The 27,588-nt window shown below is 43.8% G+C and overlaps 2 protein-coding genes across 7 annotated transcripts; one reads left to right on the forward strand and one right to left on the reverse strand.

Annotated features, from left to right (window-relative positions):
* The first annotated feature begins 3,817 nt into the window (after window positions 1-3,817).
* Window positions 3,818-24,609, forward strand: LOC132263141 (high mobility group protein DSP1). 3 transcript variants are annotated; one of them, XR_009468479.1, is made up of 6 exons: window positions 3,818-4,964; window positions 16,064-16,306; window positions 20,942-21,105; window positions 21,713-21,887; window positions 21,977-22,708; window positions 22,791-24,609. XR_009468479.1 is itself a non-coding variant. In XM_059762751.1 (5 exons), the coding sequence occupies exons 1-5, from the start codon at window positions 4,434-4,436 to the stop codon at window positions 22,094-22,096; spliced, it is 1,233 nt and encodes a 410-aa protein (XP_059618734.1). In that variant the 5' UTR covers window positions 3,818-4,433; the 3' UTR covers window positions 22,097-24,609. The 3 variants fall into 3 exon arrangements, 1 of the variants encoding a protein (XP_059618734.1); XR_009468480.1 differs by having other exon boundaries at window positions 22,997-24,609; XM_059762751.1 differs by having other exon boundaries at window positions 21,977-24,609.
* Window positions 22,731-27,548, reverse strand: LOC132263143 (double-stranded RNA-specific editase B2-like). Of its 4 annotated transcripts, none has more exons than XM_059762757.1 (5): window positions 27,378-27,548; window positions 26,867-27,253; window positions 26,607-26,759; window positions 26,364-26,547; window positions 22,731-26,307 (listed from the first exon to the last, which is right to left on the reverse strand). In XM_059762757.1, exons 3-5 carry the CDS (start codon window positions 26,664-26,666, stop codon window positions 25,532-25,534), a joined length of 1,020 nt encoding a protein of 339 aa, XP_059618740.1. In that variant the 5' UTR covers window positions 26,667-26,759; window positions 26,867-27,253; window positions 27,378-27,548; the 3' UTR covers window positions 22,731-25,531. The 4 variants fall into 4 exon arrangements, with proteins under 4 accessions (XP_059618740.1, XP_059618739.1, XP_059618738.1 ...); XM_059762756.1 differs by having other exon boundaries at window positions 26,607-26,762; XM_059762755.1 differs by lacking the exon at window positions 26,867-27,253.
* Between the last annotated feature and the right edge of the window lie 40 nt (window positions 27,549-27,588).

Genomic DNA, 27,588 nt, shown 5'->3' on the forward strand with positions numbered 1-27,588 from the left:
AACGCAGGCCGTCCTTGTCGCGCAGCGGCGGCAAATGTGTCAAGAGGAGCGAAAGAGAGAGGAGGGAAAAATGAGAGTCATTTAGTGAGTCGTGTCGATTTGATGTGTGTGGGGTGTTTTTTTTACTCACCGAGTGGGGGATTCGGTAAGTGAGAGCGGGACGGTGAACGTGAGTGCGAGTGAGAAGTGTGTATTGTGTTATTTAAAAGCAATACAATATTGTGAGTGTGTGCACGCCGTGAAGTGCTTCTTTTGCCTCTTTGCCTATTGCTCGCCTATATTGTTTCTCCTGTGTACTTTTAATATGGAAGCAATTTGAAGTTTTGGCCACCAGAGAAATAAACACCAAATTATTCGTGTAAATCAGTGATAAATTGCAGTGATTGCAGTCAATTGATCAACTGTGAATATTGCAGGTGTGTCTCGATGATCTCCTACGCGGTTTTTCGCCTCATTTGACGCACAAAAAGTGTCTTTTCCCCCTCAAGTGCTATGCGTCTCTCATTTTTAGTATTTGGACTGCCATACTTGAATTTCATATGCGGCATGGTGTGGTGACCGGTCGTCCGGTGGCGCCACACACGCTCTGTCACTCTCTCAAACAAAGGCTCTCTCTCACTCTCTTTTGGTCGCCTTAGCAAATGGCTGACAAGTGAGATGTCATAAAATTGTGTTTTTCGTGTGATATGTGCTGTGATTTTTCGCAAAATCCATTGAAAATCCACTAATATTGCATCTTTTTTACAACATCTTGCATTACCACGTAAGTTGGGTGTGGCGTGGTGGTGAAACATGAGTCGCTTTGTGATGATTTCACGGTGAAAATTGGAGCTACAAGTCGGTGAAAAATACAACTGAGCGCCTGTGGGGAAAAAAAGATGCATTCAAAGGCAAAAAAGGTGTCTCTTTTTGCGTGAGAGAGAGATTAATCCGCGGGAGAGATCAGTGGTGTGTTTTTCAGGTGGATTCAATACTAATTTCCCTGCAATATGCGATTTTCCTTGAGATGGGAAAGAGGTATTTTGGCTAGAAAGCGTCCAACGAGAGTGCGTTGCTTGCTTGCTTTTTCCGGAGCATATTTCTCGGAAACGCCTCGCATTTCGCTGAGAGGATGAGGAAAAGTTTCCGTGGAGATTTTTCTCTTTCACTGATTGTGGAAAATTATGTCATTTTGTCATGAGGTGTGCTATTTAATGGCGAAAGATGGGAATTTTTCCTTTCGTCAACTCTCGCTTTCTTCAAGCACTTTTCATGATGGATGACAACGACGTCGGCACGACACTCTCCCGGAGAGAGAGCGAGAGCGAGAGAGAGAGAGAGAGTTTGTGAGAGTGGCAAGAAAAAGAAAAAAGCAGCGGATTGGCGCGAAAATTGCCGGTGTCCGGATTTGACTTTGGGAATCTCCTCCATTGATGCCCTCACGGTGGCTTTCTCGCGCCTCTGACGCATTTTCCCGCCAATTTCACTCGCCCGCCTGCGAGTGGAAGGCTTCCGGAATGCTTCCGGGAGATGTCTGTAGAAAACAGGTGTTGCAATCTGGGCTTATCAGCGCTTCTCATGGAATGCTTTGTGTTATCTTGCAGAATCCACTGAGACGATACTCTGAGACAGTGTGCTGACGAGGGACGCGCGCTCTCCTGGGACAAGTGCGGTATCAGAAGTGTGAGTACGAGTTTTTTTTAATTCCCTTATGGGTTGATTTTTCCGGAAGAGAGTAAAATGGTCAAACAAAGGAAATTTCCCCCAAATATTCGGACCACCTCCACCTCTTCTCTCTTTCTCTCTGGGTTGTAAAAAGCGGGCAAGGCAGATGCGCCCTGAGAGACGATAAATGTTGTAAACGGAGACGTTGACTTTCCCAAGGAAGGGTGCTCTTCTGGGACAAACAAAAGCCCACCGAGGCAGGTGATAGCGCAGAAACAGAGAGTGAGGGTTTTACGCATCAGAGGGCTCAATTGTCGTTACAATGCCTTGCTTTTGTTTTTTTCCTGGGAGGTGGAGAGTTTTTCTCTAAATTGGGGCCTCTTCTTGATTTTGCCCCGGGAAGATGGGATTTTTCTTCTTCTTTGGGTCGTCGGCAATTTTTTTTGGGGGAGCCAAAATGGGTGATTTAGGCTTGGTGTGCGAGCGAGACGGGGCACATGTCATTAGCTCACCCTTGAAGGCCCCTCGGCATCTGAGCGTTCTCCAACACACCGGCAAAATGGGGTGAGACGGTGTGCGTGCGTTTGCTATCGCCCTCCTTGTCGCACGTATTGACCGGCTAGACCGGTCTGGCATCGTGACGTGGTCGAAGTGCCTTCGGCGCCCCTTCGTGCCCAAGATGCCCGTGTAGTTTCATCTCGTTCCGCTGCGTTATGAGGGCGCATCCGTTGGGTGCCATTTTCATTTATTGGCGTCCCTGTTTTATTCGTTGCCACCATAGGGGCGCATGTGTTGGTAGTGGATATTTGGGCGTTGGGTTCGCGAGCGTGTGTGTGAGTGTGTTTGGTGTTTGGAAAAAATAGTGTTGGAGCTGGTGTGTGTGTTAAATTTAAAATGCAGCGTTGCCGTTCTGCTGGTATGGATTTTCTGTACACAGCAGAGTTTTAAGGGGGGAAAGAGAGAACGCGCTGCAGGAGTTTTGTAGCGAGAAGAAAAAGGCGGCTGAATATTGTGCGTATATGTGGTTTGGTCAGTTTCTTCTGTGAAAAGCGTTCTAAGCACGGCTTTTTGCCGCGCTCCCCAGTTTATATTTGTTATCTGAGCCCATTATTAATAATCTCCGCGTGTTGCAGTCTAATGCAATAGCGAGAGGTGTTCGAGGAATAGGCAAAAGCGCAGTCAGTGAAGAAATAATAGGGCAGTGAAGGGAAGTTGGTAGGACATTGTCGTAGAGGAGAGAATTAAGGGAGTTTAGTTGGAATTTGAGTCTAAAAGCGGAAGAAGAAAATAGACATTTTGTGGCTGAAGAGCATAGAGTCAACACCTGTTCTCAGTTGTTCGGCGTTTTAAATATATCCTGGCCTGTGAGAGTCAGAGACAAGGTTAAAATAACGAGTTGTCCTGACTTGAGAACGCGACCGCGGATTGGCAGATAAGAAGACACTCTGTGTGTGGTGGCTAGAATTTTGTCTTGACTGGTGGAATTTGGCGGAAAAGTGGAAAAAGCCAGGCGACCGGCGGCAGTGCAGCTGGCAGGAGTGAAGACAAGGGGAAACAGAGCGATTGTTGGATCATCCACGACTCGAGTAACCCCCATTTTTGCTGGGAAATATTAATTCATGCGTAAATCAGCGCCATAGAATTTTGAAGCGGAGTGCCAGAGCGAGACAGACGGCGGTGTCTGCCGAAGAATCCAGTGAAAAATTGTAGTCGTTTGGCAACACAGCACTCGACTGCGACGTCATCGGCCTCGATAGAGTGAGAGGGAGAAAAAGCGTGGTAGACGCTCCAATATCGACTCGACGAGCCGCTCACCAACACACGGACGGCGGTGGAAGTGTGAGAGGAAAATTTTCCTCAGCCACACCAATACAAAATTGACCAAGTGCCTATCCGTGTGGGGTTCACGCACACACACAGAGGGCGCTTAGGTGGGAAAGAGATCGCGGTGCGCGCGTTTTTCACTGGCGCTTCGTTGGGGCCCAGCCGAGTGAGGCAACACGACGTGGTGTCGCCGTAAGCGAGTGCACGGGCTGGAGTGAGACAGCGAGACGCGTCAGTTTTTCTGGGTGCGCTGGCGAGAAATAAAATAGGCGTGCGAGTGAGAGGTGCTGATGTAAAAATTCACCATCTCCGAGAGGCGACCGAGAACACCCCGAGTCGGGTGCTCAACTACAACGGCACAGTTGAGGAGCCCGAGTGACGGAAAGAAAGAAGAGCGCGCGCGTTGAGATTGTACACTTGGGTATTTTTTCGCAAAAAAATCAGTTGGAGCAATTGCGGTGGAAGGATCCTTGTCCGGTGTTTTTTTGCGTGTGGAATCGTGTGCTGTGTCCTGTGCAGGAATAAAGCGCGGGGTAAGAAAGTGATGAGGAGAGACAGTTGCTGTAAATAAAGAAGGTCCTGTGCTGTGGACTCCCCGCAGAAGCAAGAAAAGCACACGGGCGTGTGAAAAAAGGCTGAATTGAGGAGAGTTTGTGCGGCCGCGGATTCGTGGAGTTTCTGTGTGCGGGAAAAAAGGGAAAAATTGCACGACGGGCCAGAAGTTGAGAGGGCAAGGAGGAGGAAACGCGCTCTCGACAAAGGCGGCTCTGAGCTGGAAAGTTGAGAGTAATATTCGGGGCAGAGGAAGTGTCTGTGCGTTGTATGTGTGGTAGTGTGTGCCATTCTCAGGGGGGGAGGTGAAGAGATAGAAGAGTGAGAGAGAATTTTTCGGGGTCTGTGCCACGGCGGAGTCGAGAGTGTGAGCGCCCAAGGGAGCGGAGCCCAGAGATACCGAGACGCGCATCATGTCGGAGCACCATCGGGGTGCTTGGGGCGCGCGCGAGGAGGCTGTGTGGTGGCCAGGGGCGATAGCGTCCACGGACCAGCAGACGCTGCAGCAGCACCATCAGCATCTGATCAATCAGCACCACCAGCAGCAATTGGCGCAGCAGCAGGCGCAGATTCAGCAACAGCACCAGCAGGCCGTGCAGCAGCCGCAGCAGCAGGTCCACAGTGAGTCACGTGGACAGCAGAGCACGGCCTCGGTGGTGCCCACCCAGCAGCTCTTCTCGTACAAGATGGCCAGCAGCTTCCAGAATCCCGCTACCACAATCTCAGGCACCACAGTGGTCACGAGCAATTCGCCCGTGGGCGCCTACGACTACCGCCTCATGGGCGGCATGGTGGCCAGGCCTGGCGATCCGCAGCCCATGACAGCCACGCCGGGCACGCAATGGTGGTATCCGGGCGGCCAGAACATTGACAATGCTCTGCAGCAGCACCAGAATCAGCAGCACCAACAGAATCTGCACAATGTCCACACACCACCACCATCGGTATGTACAAGCGCACAGTCGCCCGGGAAGGATTGCCCGTATCGCTAGAGCGAATCTTCCATCCACAGCAAATTCCATTAGGATTAAAAGTTGCAATAGAGTTTCGAGTCGTGGGTTCGTGCATAAGTAATGTGTCACTTCAGTGCGCTTAATTAGCGGCATGATGTCAGAGACTCGCGTCCGCCATTTTAAACAGTCTTCGGAAGATTTTTTTCTTTCTCTCTTCTAAATATTTGGAATCCTAAGAATTAGGCTTAGTAGAATGTGAAATCACTATCTTGTGACTAATAATTTATAAATTTGCGGTATTACTTGAGGTGCTCAGATGGTGAATATTGGAAGCAGAGATGAACCCAGGATGAATACAGTGACAGCTGATTGAGCAATTATTCATGGACAGCTGTCAAATTCAGTGCGTTCATTTCTCACTTTCATACAACCTATCTAAAGTCCTCACAAGGACTCTCAAAAAATCTGCCACAAAGCTTTGTTCCTCCTCATCTTCTTCATTCTGTTGTGGAGTAAAATTGGAATAGAAAAACTACATTACTTATGCATCTCTCAGTCAGTGGCGTGCTTATATGTGAATAGATGTTAATATTTCTCATTGTCCGCTCTCTTCTCTTCTCAATGATGATAGTTTCTTTCATTCTTTTTCTCTTCTGTGGCACTTCACTCGTTGCATCCTTTAAATGAAAAATGGCAAATTTTCACCTTGAGGAAAATTGTGCACATGCGGAGAGACCCGAAGAAAAATACCCAAGTCGCTCTACCATGGCGTTTTACTGGGAATTTGGAAGGGGAGAAACAAAAGACACATCGACTTTGTTTCTTTTGTTTATACTCTGTCATGGTGTGTGGCATTTTGCCGTGTGCGACGAGTGGATTGTGTGTGGCTGTGTGAGTGTGGTGTGTGAGATTAATCGGTTAATGCTGAAATAGTCCGTGAGAAGAGAGTTTCTTGATGGGCTCTGATATAATAAGAGGAAGATGAAAGTGGTTGTTTTGACTCGGGGATTTCTATGGGTGGTTTGGGAGGCTTTTCTTAAAGTTGCAACGGCGCTCTCTGGTCGCGGGAGGGGGAGGAGAGATGACGGTTGTGGACGGAAAAACGGACAATTGGTGCAATTTGGGTGCACGAGGCAGAAAATGGGATGCCAAAGTAGACACAGAGAGAGAGAGAAAGAGAGTGAGAGCATGAGAGCAAGAGAGAGATTGTGGTGTGTGTTGCTCAAGATGGGGATTTAGAATGCAATTACTTTTAATTAATAAAATTCTCTCGAAAATGGAGCAGAGGAAAAAAGTTGGTTGGGTGGAGAAGGAAAAAAATGGGTGGAGGTGGAAAGAGACGGAGAGACACGACGGCCCAAATGGTCGGGAGCCGCAGCAGGAGCACGGGAAGGGACAGCGGGGAGACGGGAGGGCAAGAGAGAGAGAGAGAGAAAGAGAGCGAGAGACGGCGCGCAGTTCGTCCAACCATGGAACCGGCCAACCAGCGCGGTTCCAAGGAAATCCAGTGGCGTGCACGACGGCAAGGAGGCACCAGTGTGCCCGGAATGGATGGTTCTGCACCTCTGGGTCGTGCTCGAGTGGGACGGCACGATGGGCGCGATGGTGTGCGCGAGTGAGAGGCCGATGGCAGGGAACGCGGCCCGCCACCATTTGGGTCTTCCACCCTGAAACTCCATAAACTTGTTTTATTTCCTTCTTCCATTTTAAATGCCGTTTCGTCGACCAATTTTTGTTTTTATTTTTTGCTCTCCGACTCTTCTCTGCGCCCTGCCGTTCACCATGGCTGGAGGAGAGTTGTGGCCCAAGATATGAGACTCTCTGCTTGTTGGGTTGTGAGAGAGTGTGAATGTTAAAATGGTGTAGTAAAATCCCAGAGGAAAAATTTGGGGGGGTCTTGAAGGCACAAAAAAAGGGGGTGCCAGATGTGTGAATCAGAGGAAAATATGCCGATCTCAAGATTGATTTGAGAAGAAGAAGAGAAAAGAAAGTATGCTACGATGTGTTAATTGATCAATTTTTGAACTCTGTGGGGATTCTTCTTTGCTGATTTGACAGATATTTTCACTTTTTTCTGCACAATTATTGCGCCTTTCTGTGCTGAATCTTTTTAATTACTCTCATGTGCAAAGAAGAAGAGATGATTTTTCCACGCGCGCGGCATATGTAACGGAATTGGCGAATCATATCCGTGACGGACAAAGTGACTAGACGCTTTTTGTCTTACATACATATATATATTGTGCACAATTAAGGAAGGGAAAAGAATAAAAATAATTATTCCCCATCATCACAGCATGTTGAACATCCCATTCCCTCTGGAGTTGTGGCGATCAGCAACAATGGGGAAATGTTTTATTGCCCTTCTTCTGGCTGCAATTTGGCCTTTTCACTCTTTGTCTCTGAGCTTTGACTCATATTCTCTTTGTCCAATGGCTGTGTTTGTGCGCTGCGAGTATGTGGTCGGCAGAAGGTCGCATGGAGGTACTTAAGAGGTTGCGCCATCTGATGAGGGTCGCAGAGGTCAGAGGACACAGACGAGAGTCTCTGTCTCTCTTCCATTTGTAAAAATGATGTTCAGAACTTTGATTGATTAGATAATGAGACATTTGAATTGCAGAGAAAATTGCTGATGTGTGATTTTTAGCAATTAAATTCTCTAAAACAGAGAGACACAAAATGATTGTGATTCTTAAAGTTGCGCGCGCGCGCGTAAGAAAATGTGCAAATTCATTAGGCATCACTCTTATTTTCTTTTTCATTGTTCACTGTGTCAATTGAGGAAGTGTGTTTTGTGTTGTGTGATGGCGTGAGGGAGACAAAAGACCAAAAAGAGCCTCTCTTGGGAAGAGATTAAACTGAGCTGAGGAATGCAATTGTAACAGAATAAGCCACCCACACGTTAGATATCTCCGTAAGACATTCTCTCATGCTCAACTCTGTGCTGTGCGAGTGGGAGAGAGATGGCGTGTTATGTGTGTGTGTGACTGTGTGTGGTTGATATTTTTTCGAGAATGAAAATTAAGCATTTTTTGTGTCATGATCTCAATGCTGTGCTCTTTTGATAGACACTTTTTTTCCCTATTCTACTCTCTCGGCTGATGCTTTCTGTTTGTGCTGCTTTCTCACTCACTTTTCTTCTTTATTCCTCCTGTTTCTATTATTATATGTGTATCAACACTTTTGTGGTGGAAAAAGTGTTTGCGCTTTTTTTTCACTCTCCAAGCGCGCGCTGTCCTCTTGATAATTCCCGCATTCAAGTGTTCATTCATGGGTTTTGCGGAAGAGGAGAAGGAGTGGGAAAGGAGAGGATCACACGATATGTGTGTGATTGAGTGAGAAAGAGCACGGATTTTGGGGTTTTTGGTGTGTAAGAGAGCAAGAGAACACGAGGGGCGATGGAGAGGAGAAGAAGAAAAAAGAGGCGAAAAAGGCGTTGGAATTATAATAAATTCCTCAAGATGAATCTTGGAGGAATGGCGTGAGATTGAGTCCACGTGGCATCACGCTGTCTGTTCGGGCAATGGGGATGAGCGATGGCACTCTCCTCTGGATGCGGTGTGTGTTCTGAGGACAAGAATAAAAGGAGAGTTCCTGATAGTAAAAATACAGAAAGGGGGAGAAGAAGATGAAGGTCCACTTAGTGCTCGGTTGGGTGCTCAAGAGTGAGATGGATGACTTTTGTGTATTTCCGCAACCAAACGCTCGCAGATTGTGTGTATATATACTCTGAAATTCCCCAATAAAACTTCACGATGACGATGACGAAGACGACAATTGAGGTGGCGAGACGAGGAAGACAAACACACAGGCGGACAGAGAGTGGACAGAGACGGAGAATGGCTGAGCGAGGAAGAAGAGTCCTGTGTGACATTGAAAGAAGGATGCTGATTTATATACAGCGTGGGCACTAATTATAGGTCCACTGCAGGCATCCGGGGTGTAGGTAGTCTGGGGCAAAATCAAAAAATATCAAATATGGCGTTTGATTGCCTATCCATAGCCAAAACAAAACCCCCAATATGAGGCCCCTCCGCCGGATCCTAGGGATTCTAGGGAACTTTATCACTTTCTGGGCTGGCACTAATTATAGGTCCACTTGGGAAATTTCACTATATCTCAGCGAAAAAAAATCGGAAAATTCTGAAAATCATAAGGATCCTTCAATTTGAGCCCAGAAACCATTTACCGTCGCCACACCCCGCCTCGGTCCTCCGTGGACCACACTGTTAAAGGTCTTTGCCTAGTACTACGTAATTGCCCAATATGGCTCCTCCGCAATGGGGCGGGGGGCCCAATGGCCACAAACTCCTTCATAGGGCTTGATTGAAGCCTCTTGAGCATAATTGGGGTTTCTGGCGCCGATACCCTTTCTGAATCCTGGCCTTAAGCACTTCTTCTAGGGTCTTTTTCTGCTTCTTCGGGCCCAAACCACCCCAACCCCCGAGCCACCCCCAATGAAATGGGGCGAAAAGTTCTTAGGACACTTCTAGGAAACCCATGGACCCCAGATCCGGGGACGAGAAGTGCCTCGGAGGGAGCGCCCTTAGCAGGATTTCAATGCTTTAGAATTTTTATTCTTCAAATCGACTTTTATTGCCAATTAATTTCCACTCCAAATGTAAACCGCTATAACTCCGATTCTATGGCTCTGATTTTAATAAGTGGCGGCTTTTTGGAAAGGTCTCAACACAAGCTATCAAAATATAAAAAAATAAAAAAATAAATAAAAAAAGAAATTGAAAAAAAATGATCTTAAACATTATTTTTCTCTCTACTCCCCCTCCCAATTTTTTATCCTTTTTGCGTTCTTCAGGAAAGTTTTAGGATTCGTCATTAGCTTTCCAAAGAGACTAAGATCATCTCAATCGGACAATTTGTTCTCGAGTTATGCCATTTCTAACAATATTTTTCCCTACAGCGCTTCTATCCCCCCTCCCAATTTTTTATCCTTTTTGCGTTCTTCAGGAAAGTTTTAGGATTCGTCATTAGCTTTCCAAAGAGACTAAGATCATCTCAATCGGACAATTTGTTCTCGAGTTATGCCATATTTAATAATTTTGCTATGTTCAAGCTTTTGAATTTCGCGCCGCGCGCATCCAAGTGATCCTTGGAATTAATTTTCCAAGAACGGTGCGCCATCATGCAGTGAAAATTTCTACTATTCGGTGCGTTGTTGAGCGTGTGTGCAATAATACTCTGGTAAGAATCATTTTTTACATTGATTTCTATGCTTTTTATTCTTCTAACTTGATAATTTAATGAATTTCAGACAAGATGCCTCGTGGAAAGATTCTCACAGACATGGAGCAAGGAAAAATTTCTGCTTACCAGGAGATGGGGCTGACGAAGAGGGAGATAGCCCGGAAAATCAACCGCTCCCACAATGTGGTGTGTAGTTTTCTCAAGAAGGGGCTTTCTTACAACGCTGGAGCAAAGAATGCGGGACGCAAGTCGCAAATTACGGATCGCCAGAAGCGCCAAATCCGGCATTTGGCGACTTCCGAGCTGATGTCGTCAAGGGAGATCGCCCGAACGCTGAGCCTCCCAGTAAAGGCTCGACGCATTCGCGCTATACTCAGCGCAGATTCCGAGTTGAAATACTCGAAGATGCTCACCAAACCTAAACTGAAGCAACATCATAAGGATGCGCGGCTTAGGTTTGCACAGCGCCACATGAGTTGGACTGAGGAGTGGCGCTCTGTGATATTTTCAGACGAGAAAAAGTTCAATTTGGATGGACCTGATGGGCAACGCTTTTATTGGCACGACCTCCGGCAGGAGCCACGGACGCTGTTCAGCAGGAATTTCGGTGGCGGAAATGTCATGGTGTGGGCAGCGTTCTCGTGGAACTGCCGCACGCCAATATGTTTTGTTCCACCCAGATTTGATGCAAATGGCTATCAGTCTCTCCTGGAAGATGTTTTACTACCCTTCCTTGAAAATATGCCTGATGAAGAAAATTTTGTCTTTCAACAAGACAATGCTTCAATCCATCGCGCCAAGTCGACGAAAAAATGGTTGGAAGAAAGGACTATTCCAGTACTTGACTGGCCAGCGATCAGTCCCGACCTGAACCCCATAGAGAACGTGTGGGGCTTGTTGTCGAGGAGAGTGTACGCCCATGGGAAGCAGTTTGACACCATACAGGAGCTGAAAGCAGCAATAGTAGATGCTTGGGCGAGTATTCCAGACACAGATCTCAATAAGTTATTGGTTGGAATGCCCCATCGCATATTTAGTGTCATCCAGAATCAAGGAGGGTGCACTAAGTACTGAAGTCGAGGCTGTAAAAATACAAATTGTGATGTTTGTAATGAATTGTGATTATGGATTGGAAAATTCATTGTACATTGTGAATTTAAAAAAATTTTTATATATAAATTATAAATTGTAAATCATGAATTGTAAAAATTGAATTGTAAATAATGAATTTTAAATTATGAATTTTAAATTATGAACAAGATTATGAATAATAAAATACACACATTTTTATACTGGATTATACTGAGATTATACATTTCCGACATGAAATTCAAAAGCTTGAACATAGCAAAATTATTAAATATGGCATAACTCGAGAACAAATTGTCCGATTGAGATGATCTTAGTCTCTTTGGAAAGCTAATGACGAATCCTAAAACTTTCCTGAAGAACGCAAAAAGGATAAAAAATTGGGAGGGGGAGTAGAGAGAAAAATAATGTTTAAGATCATTTTTTTTCAATTTCTTTTTTTATTTATTTTTTTATTTTTTTATATTTTGATAGCTTGTGTTGAGACCTTTCCAAAAAGCCGCCACTTATTAAAATCAGAGCCATAGAATCGGAGTTATAGCGGTTTACATTTGGAGTGGAAATTAATTGGCAATAAAAGTCGATTTGAAGAATAAAAATTCTAAAGCATTGAAATCCTGCTAAGGGCGCTCCCTCCGAGGCACTTCTCGTCCCCGGATCTGGGGTCCATGGGTTTCCTAGAAGTGTCCTAAGAACTTTTCGCCCCATTTCATTGGGGGTGGCTCGGGGGTTGGGGTGGTTTGGGCCCGAAGAAGCAGAAAAAGACCCTAGAAGAAGTGCTTAAGGCCAGGATTCAGAAAGGGTATCGGCGCCAGAAACCCCAATTATGCTCAAGAGGCTTCAATCAAGCCCTATGAAGGAGTTTGTGGCCATTGGGCCCCCCGCCCCATTGCGGAGGAGCCATATTGGGCAATTACGTAGTACTAGGCAAAGACCTTTAACAGTGTGGTCCACGGAGGACCGAGGCGGGGTGTGGCGACGGTAAATGGTTTCTGGGCTCAAATTGAAGGATCCTTATGATTTTCAGAATTTTCCGATTTTTTTTCGCTGAGATATAGTGAAATTTCCCAAGTGGACCTATAATTAGTGCCAGCCCAGAAAGTGATAAAGTTCCCTAGAATCCCTAGGATCCGGCGGAGGGGCCTCATATTGGGGGTTTTGTTTTGGCTATGGATAGGCAATCAAACGCCATATTTGATATTTTTTGATTTTGCCCCAGACTACCTACACCCCGGATGCCTGCAGTGGACCTATAATTAGTGCCCACGCTGTATGTGTCATGCTTGGGAATTAATACAAGTCTTGTGAGTCATTAAAGTGAATCATGGCGGTGAGACTCTATTTTTTTTATTTTATTGATCTTGAGGCACGACGTGAGAATGTTGTGTCGGTAAAATTTCTCTTTTTCCGAGAATTTCTCCTGCATAATTGAATTTTCTCAAGATGTTTTGTGACTTTAAATTGAGGCTGTAAATATCCGTAATGGGACAGTTTAGTGTTTTGTAATAATTCTTGAGAAATGCACTTTTTCTAGGTGTGACACATGAAGTTAAATGACACATAAGACCAGAGTTTAAAAGCCACTTGGGCAGTGACACTATAATCGTATCCTTTTTTTTCCTTGTGCAATAAAAACAGGGATTAATAGCAGTGATAGTATTTTGCGAGTGTTTTGGATTTAGTATGCCAGATTTAAGTGTTTTTGCAATCGATCTATATCTCTTGGGTTTCAACCTAATTGTACATCATTCAGTAAAGGGGGTGAAAGGCTTTAAAGACACACTCATGGAGAGTCTTAAAGTGAAGTGAATGCAATTAAAGCTGCTCGTCAATCGGGCAAATGATATTTTGTGTCGTGCATGATGCCGAGATTGATGTGAGTCAGAGAGTTGAGTGACTGGGCGCCGGGTTGTGGGGCGCGCGCGTTCACATGATTGAGGTATTTTGGGGTGTGAGAAAAGGTGGTGGCATTCCTTGGATCGTCTTGTGTGCAACTGATATCCTCAGACGTGTGCTGTTGCGGTGTCACTGTGTGAATGTCTCTTTGGCCCTGTGGGTGGCTCTTGTGAGTGATGTCATAAAGCACACACTATTTGCCATGGGGTTGACTTTGCGGCCCCACGAGAGACAGAGAGAGAGGTAGAGAGGAAGAGGGAAGGAGTGAGAGAGTGAAAGCGAGGGGATTTTCAGGGCAAAGTGTGTATATTTTGTGTATGGAAGCACAACATGATTGAGGTGAGGTGGAGGGAAGAAGTGGGTGGCTTTTAACAGAGAGCGGTGTAAGGAATTAAAGCACGTGGCTTTGGAAAACAAACCCTGGCAGAGTCAAGGAGAAGAAGAAGAGTAATTTTCAATTGTTGTGTGTCTTCTAGAAGTGTCTGGTGTGTTTGAATGTGCGGCAGTTGGTGTATTTTGTCTGGGAATGAGAGTGAAATTAATACAGAGAGAAAATGTGTGTTGTGGAGAATGATGTGAGCAAGATATTCCATCGCTGTGCGCGCTATAATACAAAAAGCATCATGTGAACTATATATTATATAAAATATAAACATTAATGACACATATGTTTTCCACCGGTACAACCTCCTCTTCATCCTCCAAACACAATTCCACTATGCTCTCTTCTGGCTGAATTGCCATGATTTTGAATGAGAAAACATCAACAACACAATATCATAATTGAATAACACACGCGCGCGCCTTTTCTCCATATCAATTCCATGCCATGCCAAGAGAGAGAGTGTTTTGTGCTATATATCGTATTCTTTTTCACCTATACTCACCACTGTGTGTGTCTCCCCGGCTATTCTTGCTCTGGGTGCTTTCTGATGTTCCTTTTGGGCGGCCCAGGCATGGAGAAGAGAGCACAAATGCTGGAAGAGACGAGTGCCACAGAGATGATTAAGCCGCGCGACCAAAGAGATGCCAAGAGGAGAAGAAGAAGAAAAGACTCACTTTCCGATGGGAGAGTGAGTGAGTGAGAGACAAAACAACAATAATCATAAAAACCACACGAAAAAAGAAGGGCTATAAAATACCTCCAAATATTGGATTACAATTAGTGCCTCAGTTAATTTTTTTTCTGCCCCTCCTCACAAAGTCTCTTTTGTATGTCACGTTTTTGTCAATGAGCACTTTTTCCCACGCCACTTTTAAAACACTCTGACAACACTTTGTTGCACTTGAAATTTGGACAGGGGAATAAAAAAAGTCAACAATTTACCATTTATGGTGACAATTTTTCGCTGGACGATTGAAAATGTGTAAGAGAGAGAGAGAGAAATGGTGTTATATATTTTGAAATGCACAAAATTGATTGGTGATTGCAATTAACGTACTTTTGATGTATTTAAATTGGGGTTGGGAGAAAAAAGAGAGGGAATTTTTGCATCTGATAAAGTGTGTGGAATTTGAATAGAGTTTTGTCTGCATTCCCTGCTGACATTTTATTGTTTAATAGGGTTTTTATAGTTTGTGCACAAAGTATTTGGCGTGTGGATTTTTTTTTTCACTGCTCACTTCGCCGGCAAGTGAGGAGAGGGATCAATGTGCTGTGTATGATGTCTCAATTTGTCGCCACAGTGCAGGAGAGCCGGCGAGGAAATCCCTGGCATTGGGCGGGAGAGCGAAGTGTGTCTTTTGTGGCGGTATGAGTGAATTATTGTTGATTTTATTGACAGTGCTGAAGGGTCTTCCTTCTCAATGGGTCCCATTCAAGAGTCAAGTTCAATGCTGTGCATTTCAATTGGCGTGAGTGTGAGAAATGCTATTTATGCGTCATATTGCTGTACAATAAATAATAAGTGGGTGAGAGTGAGTGAATGGCGGTCGTTTTTTTTTCTCTCCTGTTGTGCTGCACGGAGTGCCGATGGTCGAGCAGGAGAGTGAGGAGGACACAAAGGAGAAGAAGGGATTCATAAGTCACACCTGATAAGGGGATGAAGAGTGGGTGGGTTATTCAACTGTGGGAAAAAGCGACCCTTTCACAGCCACGTCTATTGCGAGTCAGTGGAGTTTTCCAATGATTTTCGCTTTTCCAATGGAATTCTTGGGATATTTTCAAAGAATACCAGTTGGCAAACTGCTGGTATTTATGGTGGGTTGAATTAAGGCGAGAGAAAACAAAGAGGAGAACGAAAGACAAACCATAAAATTAATTAATGGAAGAAACCCCGCGAATATTTTTGTGGAGTTTTCTTCTCCTTTGTGTGCGCCTTCGACCAAAAGAAAAGAAGGAGAGAAAAGAGAGAGATTCTCTTGGTCGATTGCAAGTCGCACGAGAAGACGCTCAGAATGCGATGGGTTCTTTTGGGGTTAACATATGAGGTTGTTGGGTGTGAGAGAGAAGAGAATGTGAATAACCCCGTTGCATTGAGAGGCTTAAAGAAGGCGCGCAGCAGAGGTCTGAGTGAGAAAAATGAGGAGAGACTTTAGGAGAAGAAAAAAAATATATTTGTGTACATGTGAAAAAGATGGTCGAGGAGGGTTGGGAAAAAAGAGGTGAAATAGACAGAGAGAGAGAGAAGCAGAGGGAGAGAGGGACAGAGAGACGTGGAAAAAAAATATGGTTGAGAGTGAAAAATAAAGCACAAGAAAGGATGAAGAGAATCGTGAAGATTGTGGAGAGAAAAATGAAGAAACAACGACCGGTTTTTACCTTTCTTTTCATAGCCGTGTGGTGGTGTTGTAGAAGAGGAAGAAAAAAAAAGAGCATCGCGAGTGGAATTTCGAATTTAACACTAAAACTACCTGATATGTGATGAAATGACAATCTCTCTTATCTCTTGTTGTTGCAGAATCAGCACATTCAGACGCAGAATAATCAGCAGGCTCATCAAAACCAAAACAATCAACAAATACAAATCCATACGCAAAACGCAAAGATGCCGCGAGGTGGGAAAGTTGACGCCAAGCCACGAGGACGCATGACGGCGTATGCCTTCTTTGTACAAACATGCCGCGAGGAGCACAAGAAGAAGCACCCCGAGGAGACTGTCATCTTTGCTGAATTCTCACGGAAGTGCGCCGAGAGGTGGAAGGTCAGTGATTTCTTGCAATTGCACCGCCCGCCCTTTTTCCATTGTTGCGCACACAATTTGCATTGGGGTCCGCGATGGGACGGTCTGTGTGGCGCATTAATTTATTCTTTAATTCCTCTCCTGGCTTCATTCCATCTTGATGGTGGTATGCGGCGTTGCTGGGGTGGTTCGTTCGGGTTCTTCTTTCACCACAACAACACTTTAAAGGTGAACGCTTTGTTGCGAAAGTTTTGTGAGAACTCTTCGCGGAAGAATGAATATTTTTTAATCAATAATATTCTCTGACGCCGTGGATAAAGGCGTCTTTGCAAGATGTCTAATTAAAGTGTGTGTAAAGCACAAAGTGTTATTGATGAGCCATGCCAAAAATGTCCTTCATTTTACTCTACACTTTCAACACTTGCAATTGACAGAATTGTTAATGAATTGGACGTGAAAGAGAGTGTGTGTGTGTGTTTGGGAAAAGGGCCTCTTTTTCATCCTTGCCAAAGAAGAAAAAAGACCAACGATTGTAATGATTGTGGAAAGAGAAAGAGAGAGAGAGAAATGCTGAGAATTCTCATATTTCTTCCTAAGCAATTTGTCACAGGGATTCTGTGGAATTTCAGCAATTTCCCTTCTATTTTTGGCCCATGAAAATTGTATGCATTATAACATATATTCTCTTTGCCTTGCAAGGGAGGTGAATTTTAAATGGCATATCTTGAGATGTGTCATTTAAATTCAAATTTGGACAAATGAATAAAGAGGGAGAGAGAGAGAGAAAAAGCTCCTCTAAATTGCGATTTAATTTATCAACTGGGATTCAAAGTAGAATTGTGCCATGTGCTCTCATTTGCTTCTGCCTTTTTCTCTCTCTTTTTTGTGTTAATTAAAAAGTGCACAGATGAGGATTTTCTTTTCGCACAAAATATGTGCGATAAAGTGCAATTATTCGACGAGAGGCACTTTTTTTTGTTCTGGTGTAGAAAATTTCTCTCTATGTCTCAGTTTTCCAACAATTTTCCGCCCTCTGAACACTATCGATCGATATTTTCACATTCTTTTTCCATTTTCCTCTCGTGTTTTTTTTCTTGCCTTTTTCTCCACCATCTCGAGTGCAATTTTTGCACGGAATTGAAAGAAGGAAACAATGGTTTAGGGATATTTTTTCCATTATCCTTGACCCATAAGGAATGTCCTTCTTTGACTCTGATTTCTTTGCCATTCTTATTGAGATATTCACTGAGAGAAGTTTGTTTCATTTTTCCTCTGAATGAAAATTAAAGAAACTCGTGGGAGTTTTTTTTTCACTTTCACAATCAAATCAACTGAGTGGAATTAAACAATTAAAAAAAAAGTCTGTTTGAATTAATTAAGTTCAATTTTGTTTATTGATTTTTAAACAGAGAAGAACTTCTCTCAATTACACAAGTTTTGTGATTAATGGTCCCAAAATATCCGTAGGGATTGGAAATTTTGAAGAAAAATAAAGATATTCCTTACCAGTGAATTGCAAATTAACAAGGCGGACGACATTTTGCCTCAAGCAAAGCGTTTAAAAAGGAATTTGGAGTCAATTACGTTGCCGAGAAGCTTTAAGTTCATTAAAACATTGGAATATTTAGTAAATTTCAGAGGTTAATATTTCGTTAGCGAGGAATTTTTTTTCTGTTCATTTCCCCAAATAGCTCTCAAACTCTCACCTTCTCGAGTCCTTTTCGCGAGGACTGTCGAGGGGATTGGCGTGAGATGTTATAATGGGTTGGCAAATCTGTGTGCGCCAAGTGTGTTTGCTTTTAATTACTTCATTTTAACTCTAAAATATATTTGTGGATTGGATTGAGAGGCCCAACGCGGGTGTGGATCGATGGCGCAAGGGAGGAGAGAGACAGAGAGGGTTGGAAAGTGCACATATAAATACTCCCCTAGTCAAATACACAGGGTGGAAATGCGGACCATTGTCACTGATCGCGCCCGCATGTGTGTGTGTGTTTGTGTGTGGGAAAAAGAAGTGAATGAAAATTTCTTGCAATTTTTCCTCTGCAGAATCTTCCTCCGACTCCGTCTTCAGCATTTTGCCTTTAATAATGTAATATTTGCACACTCGCGCGCGCGGGGGTGAATTTGAGCGCGCGAGGGATTTATGTGGGTGGGAAAAGTTGTGGGTGGCAGCGCTCGGGATGATGTGAGGGCTGGGGATTGGCTGGTAACTCTCCGGCAGGGCGCTTCTGCTGACGATACACAAAATGGTGTGAGTTTTTCAAAGATTTGCGATTGCGCCCTGATTTTCTCATTTCACGCGAAGCCTCTCTGGGTGGCCTCACAGCCACCCATTCCACGTTCGCGGGACGTGTGAAGGGTGTGGGAAATTGGGGAGGGAATTTCAAGTTTCATCCCGCTTTGCTGCTGAGTGTGTGTTTGTGTGTGTGGATGTCGAGAGGACAGAGAAGAGCAGAGAGAAGGGTGAGGATGGCGAATCCCACTGGACACAATTTGAAAAAAAAAAGTCGCGCTGTGTTTCTTTTTTTGTGCTCTAAAGGCACAGGCTGTGAGAGGTGAATGCAGAAATTGGTGTAATGTCGTCAATTTTGGTGTGATGTTCCCCTTTAAAGGGGTGCTGCGGGGGTGTTTTTGAGGGTGAAAATGAGAGAAAGAGAGAACGGGGTTTTCTTATTGTTTAGAAGGGAAATTAATGTGTGTGCCACCCCTTTAATGTTGAGAGGAAATCCCCCAATTTCTCCCTCTCGCACACAGAATTGTGTGCCCTCAAAATTTGCTGTGTGCAGGGGTTAAAACTTTTCCGGGATTTTATTGATGGATGAACACAAGTATACAATACAATCCACAAATTCACTAACACGCACACACGGGCAGAGAGAGAATTTCGCTACACGAAATTAAGGGTGGGCGAGCGGGTGGGTGGTGGGTTAGGTGTGGGGTGGGATGGGGGAGCGACTGAAAGACAGAGACGGCGAGAGAATGTGAGCAATTTTGGAAAAATAGGTGGTTTGGGGCGGTTTGGGGTGGCGAATGGGGCGATATTTTAGTCATCGTGACACTTCGCCAGCCACTCGGCGCCCGCTCGGCTCCAACTGAGAGCTTCCCCAAAACTTTCCAGCGAAAATACAGCGCAAAAGAGAGACGGCAATGTGGCAATAGCCGCGCGCTGGCGAAGTCCTGTGCGAGCGTGTGAGAGAGAGAGAGAAAGAGATGGACTCTAGTGAGTAGTTGCTGATTTTGCTCTCTCTCTTCTCTGCAACTTCCTTTCAAAAATCAATGGGAACACGGCCAGCCACGCGCGTCACTTGTGAAATATTACTAAAGTCCCTTCGCCCAAAAGAGGGTGAGATAGTCATTTGCTCTCCCCTTCTCGCTCGCGAATTAAAAAATTCTACCCCGCATCCAGCGTTTTGGGGGCGCGCGGGAGGGGGGTGGGAAATTCATCACCCACTCTCTCAATTGGGCACCCATAAATTGAAACTCCCCATGGATTCTCTCCCAGTGTGGCTTTTTGGATGGCAGCAATGTTATTTTTTCTAGTAGAGACTTGTAATTTTCACACTTGAGATGAGTGCCAATCGAGAAAGGGGTGGAAAAAGGATTAAGAGTTGCTCTTATAATTGTTAGGGATGTTGAGGAATTGACCATGGTTGAATTGATGGGAAAAGAGGGATTAATTTCGGATTTGTTTTGATGATTTTGAAGGGACAGAGAAAAAGAGAGATATTTTCCTAGAAACCCCGCCCATTCCGATGCCCCGCCCATTTGTATACGCTTGAGTTGCTGAAACACTGCTTTTCACAGACACATAATAAACTCATGAATTCACAGATAAAGCAATATTCAAAGTTTCAAAATGCAAACTAGAATGTTTTATCTTTATTTTGAGGGCGTGGTTCAATTGATATTTCAGTAATAAACTCTCTGTGTATGATAAATCACTTTTGGAACTTTGTGAAACAACTTCTTTGAAAACTCCCTTCATAAGTCCATAACCTTTTTACTGTTCTTTCATGCATTAATTCTTAACATAATATTGACTTTTATGATGAAATTGTAAAATTCTGTGATAGAATTTTTATGCACACTCATTCACTGGCAGATTGGCAAAGAAAAAAAGAATGATCGAAGTATAATCTGCAGCTGATTGGGCCAATTAAATGCAAATTCTCTGGCAACAAAGTCAAAGGACTTGCAATTTGGCGAGATGTGTGTTGGTTGGTTTGGGGTTGAGAAAAAGCACGAAATTTCCTCCTAATTGCCCAAAGTTGGAGTTCCACATTTCATTTCCGGGCGTGTGTGGGTGGCGAGCTTTTTGCTCGCTCGAGTTGAAAGGCGCGCTCGTCCTCCGCCTCCATCGGCCGGGCGCGCTCTCCAGTGTTTTCGGGTGGGAAAATGGCCCATGTCGTAAATTACAGCAGCAGGAGCTATGAGAGAATGTTGGGGAGAATTTCACGAATTTATTGATTTGTTGTCACACACGCCAAGGCACGTGTACGGCCAAGTTTATCATTCTGCCTGCCATTCTTTCTCGCCCAGAATGTTGGGCTAGCAGTGGAATGAGGGGGAAAAATTAGGGAATTTTGTAGTATTGAAAGTATAAAAAACACTTTGAATACTGATGCCAATGCGTTTCTTTTTTTGCCTTTGCAGACAATGCTGGACAAGGAGAAGAAGCGATTCCACGAGATGGCGGAGAAGGATAAGAAGCGCTACGATCTTGAGATGCAGAACTACGTTCCGCCCAAGGGCACGGTTGTGGGCCGTGGGAAGAAGAGGAAGCAAATTAAGGATCCCAACGCACCCAAGAGATCACTGTAAGTGTGACTTATTCTCTTGCCCTTTCTTCCTTCCTTCCCTCCCATTTTCAATTGGCAACCAGAAGAAGATTAAGTGGTGGAAATTTGATTGCGAAATAGAGAGAGAGAGAAAGAGAGCGAAAGAGTGTGATTTGGGAGCCTAATCTCGGCATCCAATCGGATTTCCCGTGGCTTAAGCTTGTTGTGCTCTCAATTGTATCAATTAATTCATGGGCAGGATTTTTCGACAAATTGCACGGAAAAATCTCTTTGCCTCGAGGCAGAAGAAGAGTCAATTTCATGCAATTTGTGGGGCTCTCAATGAGCCATGAATGGCAAGAAGGGTTCTTCAGATGCCTTTTCTTCTTTATGCCCTTCTTGGCTGCTGGGAAGTTTGTAGATTTATTTTGGTGCAGAGCAAGAAAATCAGTGAAGTTAGACGCTGTTGAGGATTTTTTGAAGTGAAATTGACAAGCTGGAAAATACAAATTGGCGATATTTCATGTGAAAATGAATGAAATGTATAAATTTTCCCATTCTGCTTTGCTTTAGAAGGTTTCTTAAGGATAATAACGATTAAAGATTGCTGATGGTTTATCACGTGTGCGTGTTTTTCTTCGTGCAGGTCGGCTTTCTTCTGGTTCTGCAATGACGAGCGCATGAAGGTGAAGGCTCTCAATCCCGAGTACGGCGTGGGAGACATCGCCAAAGAGCTGGGCCGCAAGTGGTCAGACGCCGATCCCGAGGTGAAGTCCAAGTACGAGGCTATGGCTGAGAAGGACAAGGCACGATACGAGCGGGTGAGTTGGAAAAGGATTTCTTCTTCCTGTCTGTTCTTCTCAATGGGTTCATTGACTGAATGTGTTTTGTGGTTGTTGCGTGCTTTTAGGAAATGACGGAGTACAAGAAGAAGAGCAAAGGCGGAATGCAGCCTGTTCAGCCTGTCCAGCCGGTGCATGAGGACGATGATGATGACGACGATGACGCCGATGACGATGAGAATGAGTAAATTTGTGGACGTTTGTGTCTCAAGGAGAGGATTCTGTGGGGCAATTGACGGAAGCGAGGAGTGAGAAGGAGTGAAGGAGTTGAATTGACGGTTAGAAGGATAGTTCTTAAGGATGAATTGAGTGGAGAATCTTTCGATTATGGAATTACACCGCAGTGAAGATTGAAGAAGAAGAGGAAGAAGTAGAGAAAAAAGATATAAATATACATTTTTTGTATATTTCCCATAAAGAGATGGAGTTTGACGAAAGGAGAAAGGAAGAACGAAAGGAAGTTCGAGGAAGGAAGGATGAAGAAAAACCTTACACAATTGACTTAGCGTAGTGGCAATTGATGAATAAGTGAGTGTGAAGAGAAATATACAAAGAAAACGTGTTTTTTCTATAAATATTAACAATGAAGAAGAAAAAAAAATGAATATATATATTGATTAAGGAAGAAAAGAAAAGGAGAAAAATTTCTAGGTATAAAAATGTGAAGATGTGAGTGGAGAAATATCTTACAAAGTATCTTTAAGTTGATGATAATGAATGGCGAGGAGAAAAGGAAGAAAGAGAAGGTCAAAAAATTAAGGAAAAAAAACCACACAAAAAGTAAAACACTTGAAGTAATGGTAAGTCCTGATTTTCTCTGTATTTTTTTTTCATTTGTGAATTATATATGTTTTTACTATATGTTTTTTTTTGTATTCTTAGGGCTTTTTTTAAGTGTAGAAGTAGATGAAAAAAAAAAGTTATTCTCTCAATATTTATGTTAAGGGCTGAAACTTTGAGGAGTTTTCATTATGAAAATTCATTTTAGAATTAATTATATTGCCTTATTTTTTTTTTTACTTTTTAAGTTAACTCTCATATTTTCTCTCGGATTTACTTACTGCGCATATATATTTTGTATTTTTTAGTTTCTACTGAATATATACATAAAAAAAAGAGAAGAAGAAGAAAAATAGGAATAGTCGATGAGTTTGAAAGCGAAGGAGAAGAGAAAACCTGCGCGCCTCCGGACGCTGGAGAAGGTGGCTTTTTCGGTGTTTCCGGGTGGCGCTCGCGAGGAAACCAACAAAAATATTACTCACTAGATAATAATTGATTATTAATAGTAAAAGAAGAAGGAGAAAGGAAGAAAAAAAGGAGAAGAAAGAAGGAGTCTTTTAATTGAAAAAAAAATATGCATAAAAAAATGGTATCTTAATGTATATAATAATTCTGAAGTAATCAATGTTAAGAGTGACAAAATGGATGGAGGGTTAGAATCTTAGGAGCGTGGGTGGAAGAGAGTTCACCCTTCAGGCATCTTTGTACATAGAATATAGGCGAAAATGATGAAGTGCGCGCGTGGAGAAAGAATTCTGTCTCTTGTTGCTCACTTCTTGCTCAAATTGCGTGGCGTGGTGTTTTGTGACAGGAGCACTTCGCCATGCTGAAGAAGGATGCGCCAAAGGATCGTTTTGACAGAGGCGAAGCGTGTGAGGATTGACGAATTGATAATCAAAAGAGCACAGAGAGAAGAAAGTGAGCGAGAACAATGCTTTTGGCCATGCTGGAGCAAGAGAAAAGGCATCAAGAGATAAGAAACTTTCGACTAGGAGTTCAATTGTGAAAAATTGAAGAAGGCGAAAGAGGAGGAAAAGGAGGAAATTCACTGTTGAAGTGGAGTGAAGTTTTAAATGCATAAAACTGAGCCATATTGTAAGGTCACGAAGAAGATGATGATAGGATTTTTTCGGGTGAAGAACGCGAAGACGAAGAAGTTGAGGAAAAACATAAGTGAAAAAAACCTGTAGTTTATTGTATTTGTGAAAACCACACACAAAACACACACACACACATGAAGAAGAGAAGATAATTATAATGGACAAGAAGAAGAAAAGTCTACAAGTAAAGAAAAAAAAAGAAGTAAATAAATAAGAATTACCGCTGACTGTAAATACAGAACAAGAATTGAATTAAAATAGTAAAGGCAGAAAATATAAAACTCAAGAGAAACGGAAAAAAGGGGATGAAAAGAGCGAAAAGAAAGTAAATTTTTTTCTTTGATTTTTTGATAAAATATCCTTTACAGTAAAAGAAAAAAAAGAACAATACTTAATGATCTATAATTTTTGTGTTTTCTAGTTTTTCACACACACACAATTGTCCTGAAAGTATGAAATTTTTGTGTTTTTCGGTGTAACAAAAACGAGAAAAAAAATGATGGAAAAAGGATAAAAAAGGTTTTAAGAAGAAAATAATAGCGTTGAAATAAAATGGAAACAAGAGTGCGAGAGCGCGAAAGTATGTTTGAGCTCTCATGAGAAGAACCAAAAGTACAACCGTTGCAAGTATTTTTGTGTTATTTAATTGTTATTGTTGTTTAAATTAACAAATCGCGCCTTTTACAGCCTTTTTTTGCAAATCTCAGAACACAATCGCACGTAATAGGAAAGAAAAGTGAAACAGCTCGAAAGAAGGAAAAGGAAAAGTGAAAGAAATTAATCTGTTTATTCTTCCCTGATTTTGTGTCGACAAAAGAAAACATGAATGAATAGGAAGAGAAAAGAAGTGAGAAAAAAGAAATACACATGAAAAGAACAGAAATAGCGAAGAGCAGATAATTTATAAGCATAATTATTTTACAAACAAAAAAAAAAACTAAAAATAATTCAATATTATATAGAATTTTTCTAATTAAACAAAAATATATTTAAAGAAAGCGAAGGGAAATTTCTCCGTGAAAATGCCAGAAAAACAGTGGAAAAGTATTGCATTGAGTGGAGAAAATCTTTGAATAACGCGATTAAATGTTTAGTGAGAACAGAGCGAAAATTCTCCAGCCTAAAAAAACAAAGTTAGGAAAAAAAAGACGCATGAAAATGAATGAAATCTTCCCATTTTTCTTTTGCTCTTCTTTCCCATTCAAAACCAACCCCCAAAATCACACAAACAAATCTCTTTTCACCTCCTCAAATCCAAATAATATAAACTTTCTTATTTTGCAAAATTCTCGCTCTGTTTTCCGTGGCGGAAAAATATCTACAACAAAATGAATGAATAATTAATATAAAGTGAAAAAAAACTTAGTAATGAGATGGAAAAGCAATGAGTTTTTCTTTTTTGTATATCTCTTAGGGATATTGATAACATGAGAAAAAAATCATAAATAAAAAACTCATTAAACTCGTGTGTGTTTTTATTTGTGCCAAAGGATTTCTTCTAAAGCCTCCCTTCGGTTTGCTTCACTGCTCTTCTTAATCTGCACACTCGCGAGGGTTAACCAGCCGAGACACACTTTTTCGCGCTGGAGAGAAGCTGAAGAAAATCGGTTTGTACGGAGATTAAAATGTTTTATATATTTTCCACAAAGAATACAAGCATGAAATCACAACTTCAAATACTAAAATATCCTTTCGCGCGCTGTCATATTGATGATGCTTAGAAAAGGACGCACACTCCAGAGTCTACTGAGTGTCTGAAATGATGTCCGCGTTGAACTGCACGCCATAGCAATCCATGCACGCCTCCAGGGCGGCGTTCTTGCGCGCCAGCTTCTTCGTGCGCCCCGTGCCCACGTAGTCCTTGCCGCACAGCGACACACTCACCGTGTGCACCACATGCGGCGGCTTCCCCTCGCTGCCCACGTCCGTGAACTGCGTGCCGGGATTCATGATGGACAGCAGCATTGTGGGATGCGTGGAGGCGGCGTTGTTGGGCAGCTCGTCGCGCGGCTGCGGCAGCTGCTTCACCGGCGTCATCTCCGCACCATTGTCCACCGCCATGGGCTGCACCACCTCCTGACCAGCCCTGAAGTCCGGCACAGGAAAGCCCTCGGCCTCCCACTCGCAGAACAACTTGTGCAGCGCAAACGACACCAGATTAAGCATCGGCACGTCGTCCGCGTCCTCAGGCTCTGTGCTCTCCTTCATCTCCGCCTCGCCCGCCTCGATGCTCTTCTCCTCCTTCACGCGGCGCGCCTTGGCCGCCATCCGGGCGATCACGAAGTCGCGCAGCGCCTTCTCCGCCGCATTGTTCTTCGCCAGCACTTTGGAGCGTCCCGTGCCGATGTATCGGATGTTGTTCACGTTCACCTCGGCGCGGAAGTCATTGTTCACGCCCTCAATCTGGAAGTCAAGCGCCGACGGGCCCTGCAGCTCGTGCAGCGCCACGATGGCATTCTTCGGCGTCAGCATCTTCCGCAGGCGCCGATTCTGCCGGATGCGGCGCTCCTTGTTGCTGACTATCGATCAGAGGATTAGCAAATCAGCCTGACAGCGTGTGTTTAGGGATACTCACTCTTCTTCTTGGCCAGGCCAATGATGGATCTCGCCCTGGCAGATCTCTCGCTGCTTTCCTCGACTTTCTCCGTCTGCTTTTCCACCGGCGTCATGATGGCGTCGTCCTGAGAAAAGTCCTCCTGCTTCATCTGAGGCATTTGCACAACTTCAGGCAGCACTGGTGTCGCCTGGACAGCTGGTGCCTGTGGAAGAGACTCGTCAGCAAGCTACGGATTGCGATTCATGTCAAGATTAGTCTTACTGGCGGTCTGAGCGTCTGTCGGTTGACGGGATTGACCTGGCCTTCCGTCTGCTGGGCCATGCCTCTGTTCAGATAGCCGCCCGAGAGGAAGGGCTTCGGCTGCCCGCTGAACTGTTGATTGTAGCCGCCGCCTCCGCCGCCGCTCTGTCTCCTCTGCTGTGCAAAAGACACGCAAAAACCACACAATTAGCACAATAGCCACATTCCCTCACTGCGCATTAGCATGGCATTTAGCTATCGCATCCTTAAGCCTATTTTACCAGCTGCTACACTCATTGTGGGGCCCCCAGAATGCCTGTCCGTCCACCGGATGCCGCAACGCGCGCAGTTCCACCCACACAAACTTATAGACTATGAACATTTTCCCATCATTCAAGTCCAGCCACGGATGCTGTTTACATAATCATACATTCTCCAATGCATCACACATTATTCCCGCTTTCCACCGGCCTGCCGGCCCCCCCGCGGGAGAGCCTCCCTGGCGAGGGAGAGCCTCCGGAAGAGGCTCCCTCATCAAAGATGGCCACCGCTCTTGGGCACTGAACGACTTGGCAATAATGCTGAGTGGAAATATAGGATTATTTAAGCACATCCGTGGGTCGGGCTTGCCTTCAAATGTGCATATCTATAAACTTAATAAAATGTCGCTAAAATAGAACAAATAATGTCGTTGAATAAGTGAGAGAATTGTGGAAAAAACACTATTTTTTCTCTTCAATGTTCTGAATATCCAAAGGTGAAATGTCACATGAGAAAAACTCGCATATTTACCTGTCCTTGGTGGTAATTGTTAAAATTCCTATTCATTCCAGTGCAATAATACTTTCAGGAGATTTTGCACAGCAAAAATCTGCTGATAAGTGAGTAAATACAGAGGACAACGAGTTTTTCTCGCGGCACAGAAAAATACTACACAATCAATATAGAGAACAGAAAATTGATGACTGCTGCGACAGCGCCACTGGGCGGTGGGTGATTGAAA

The sequence above is a fragment of the Phlebotomus argentipes genome, unplaced genomic scaffold, assembly GCF_947086385.1.
Source record: "Phlebotomus argentipes unplaced genomic scaffold, Phlebotomus argentipes genome assembly contig_15, whole genome shotgun sequence".
Classification (NCBI taxonomy): Eukaryota; Metazoa; Arthropoda; class Insecta; order Diptera; family Psychodidae; genus Phlebotomus; species Phlebotomus argentipes.

What these genes read in the sequence shown, in the direction of transcription:
- LOC132263143 (XM_059762754.1), bottom strand. Translation starts at nt 27,413, where the DNA reads ATGAATAGGAATTTTAACAATTACCACCAAGGACAG. An exon ending in ACAATTACCACCAAGGACAG is followed by an intron (nt 26,763 to 27,377) that starts GTAAATATGCGA and finishes TCTTTTGCACAG; the next exon opens with CAGAGGAGACAGAGCGGCGG. An exon ending in GACAGACGCTCAGACCGCCA is followed by an intron (nt 26,548 to 26,606) that starts GTAAGACTAATC and finishes TCTCTTCCACAG; the next exon opens with GCACCAGCTGTCCAGGCGAC.
- LOC132263141 (XM_059762751.1), top strand. Translation starts at nt 4,434, where the DNA reads ATGTCGGAGCACCATCGGGGTGCTTGGGGCGCGCGCGAGGAGGCTGTG. An exon ending in TCCACACACCACCACCATCG is followed by an intron (nt 4,965 to 16,063) that starts GTATGTACAAGC and finishes TTGTTGTTGCAG; the next exon opens with AATCAGCACATTCAGACGCA. An exon ending in ACAAGGCACGATACGAGCGG is followed by an intron (nt 21,888 to 21,976) that starts GTGAGTTGGAAA and finishes GCGTGCTTTTAG; the next exon opens with GAAATGACGGAGTACAAGAA.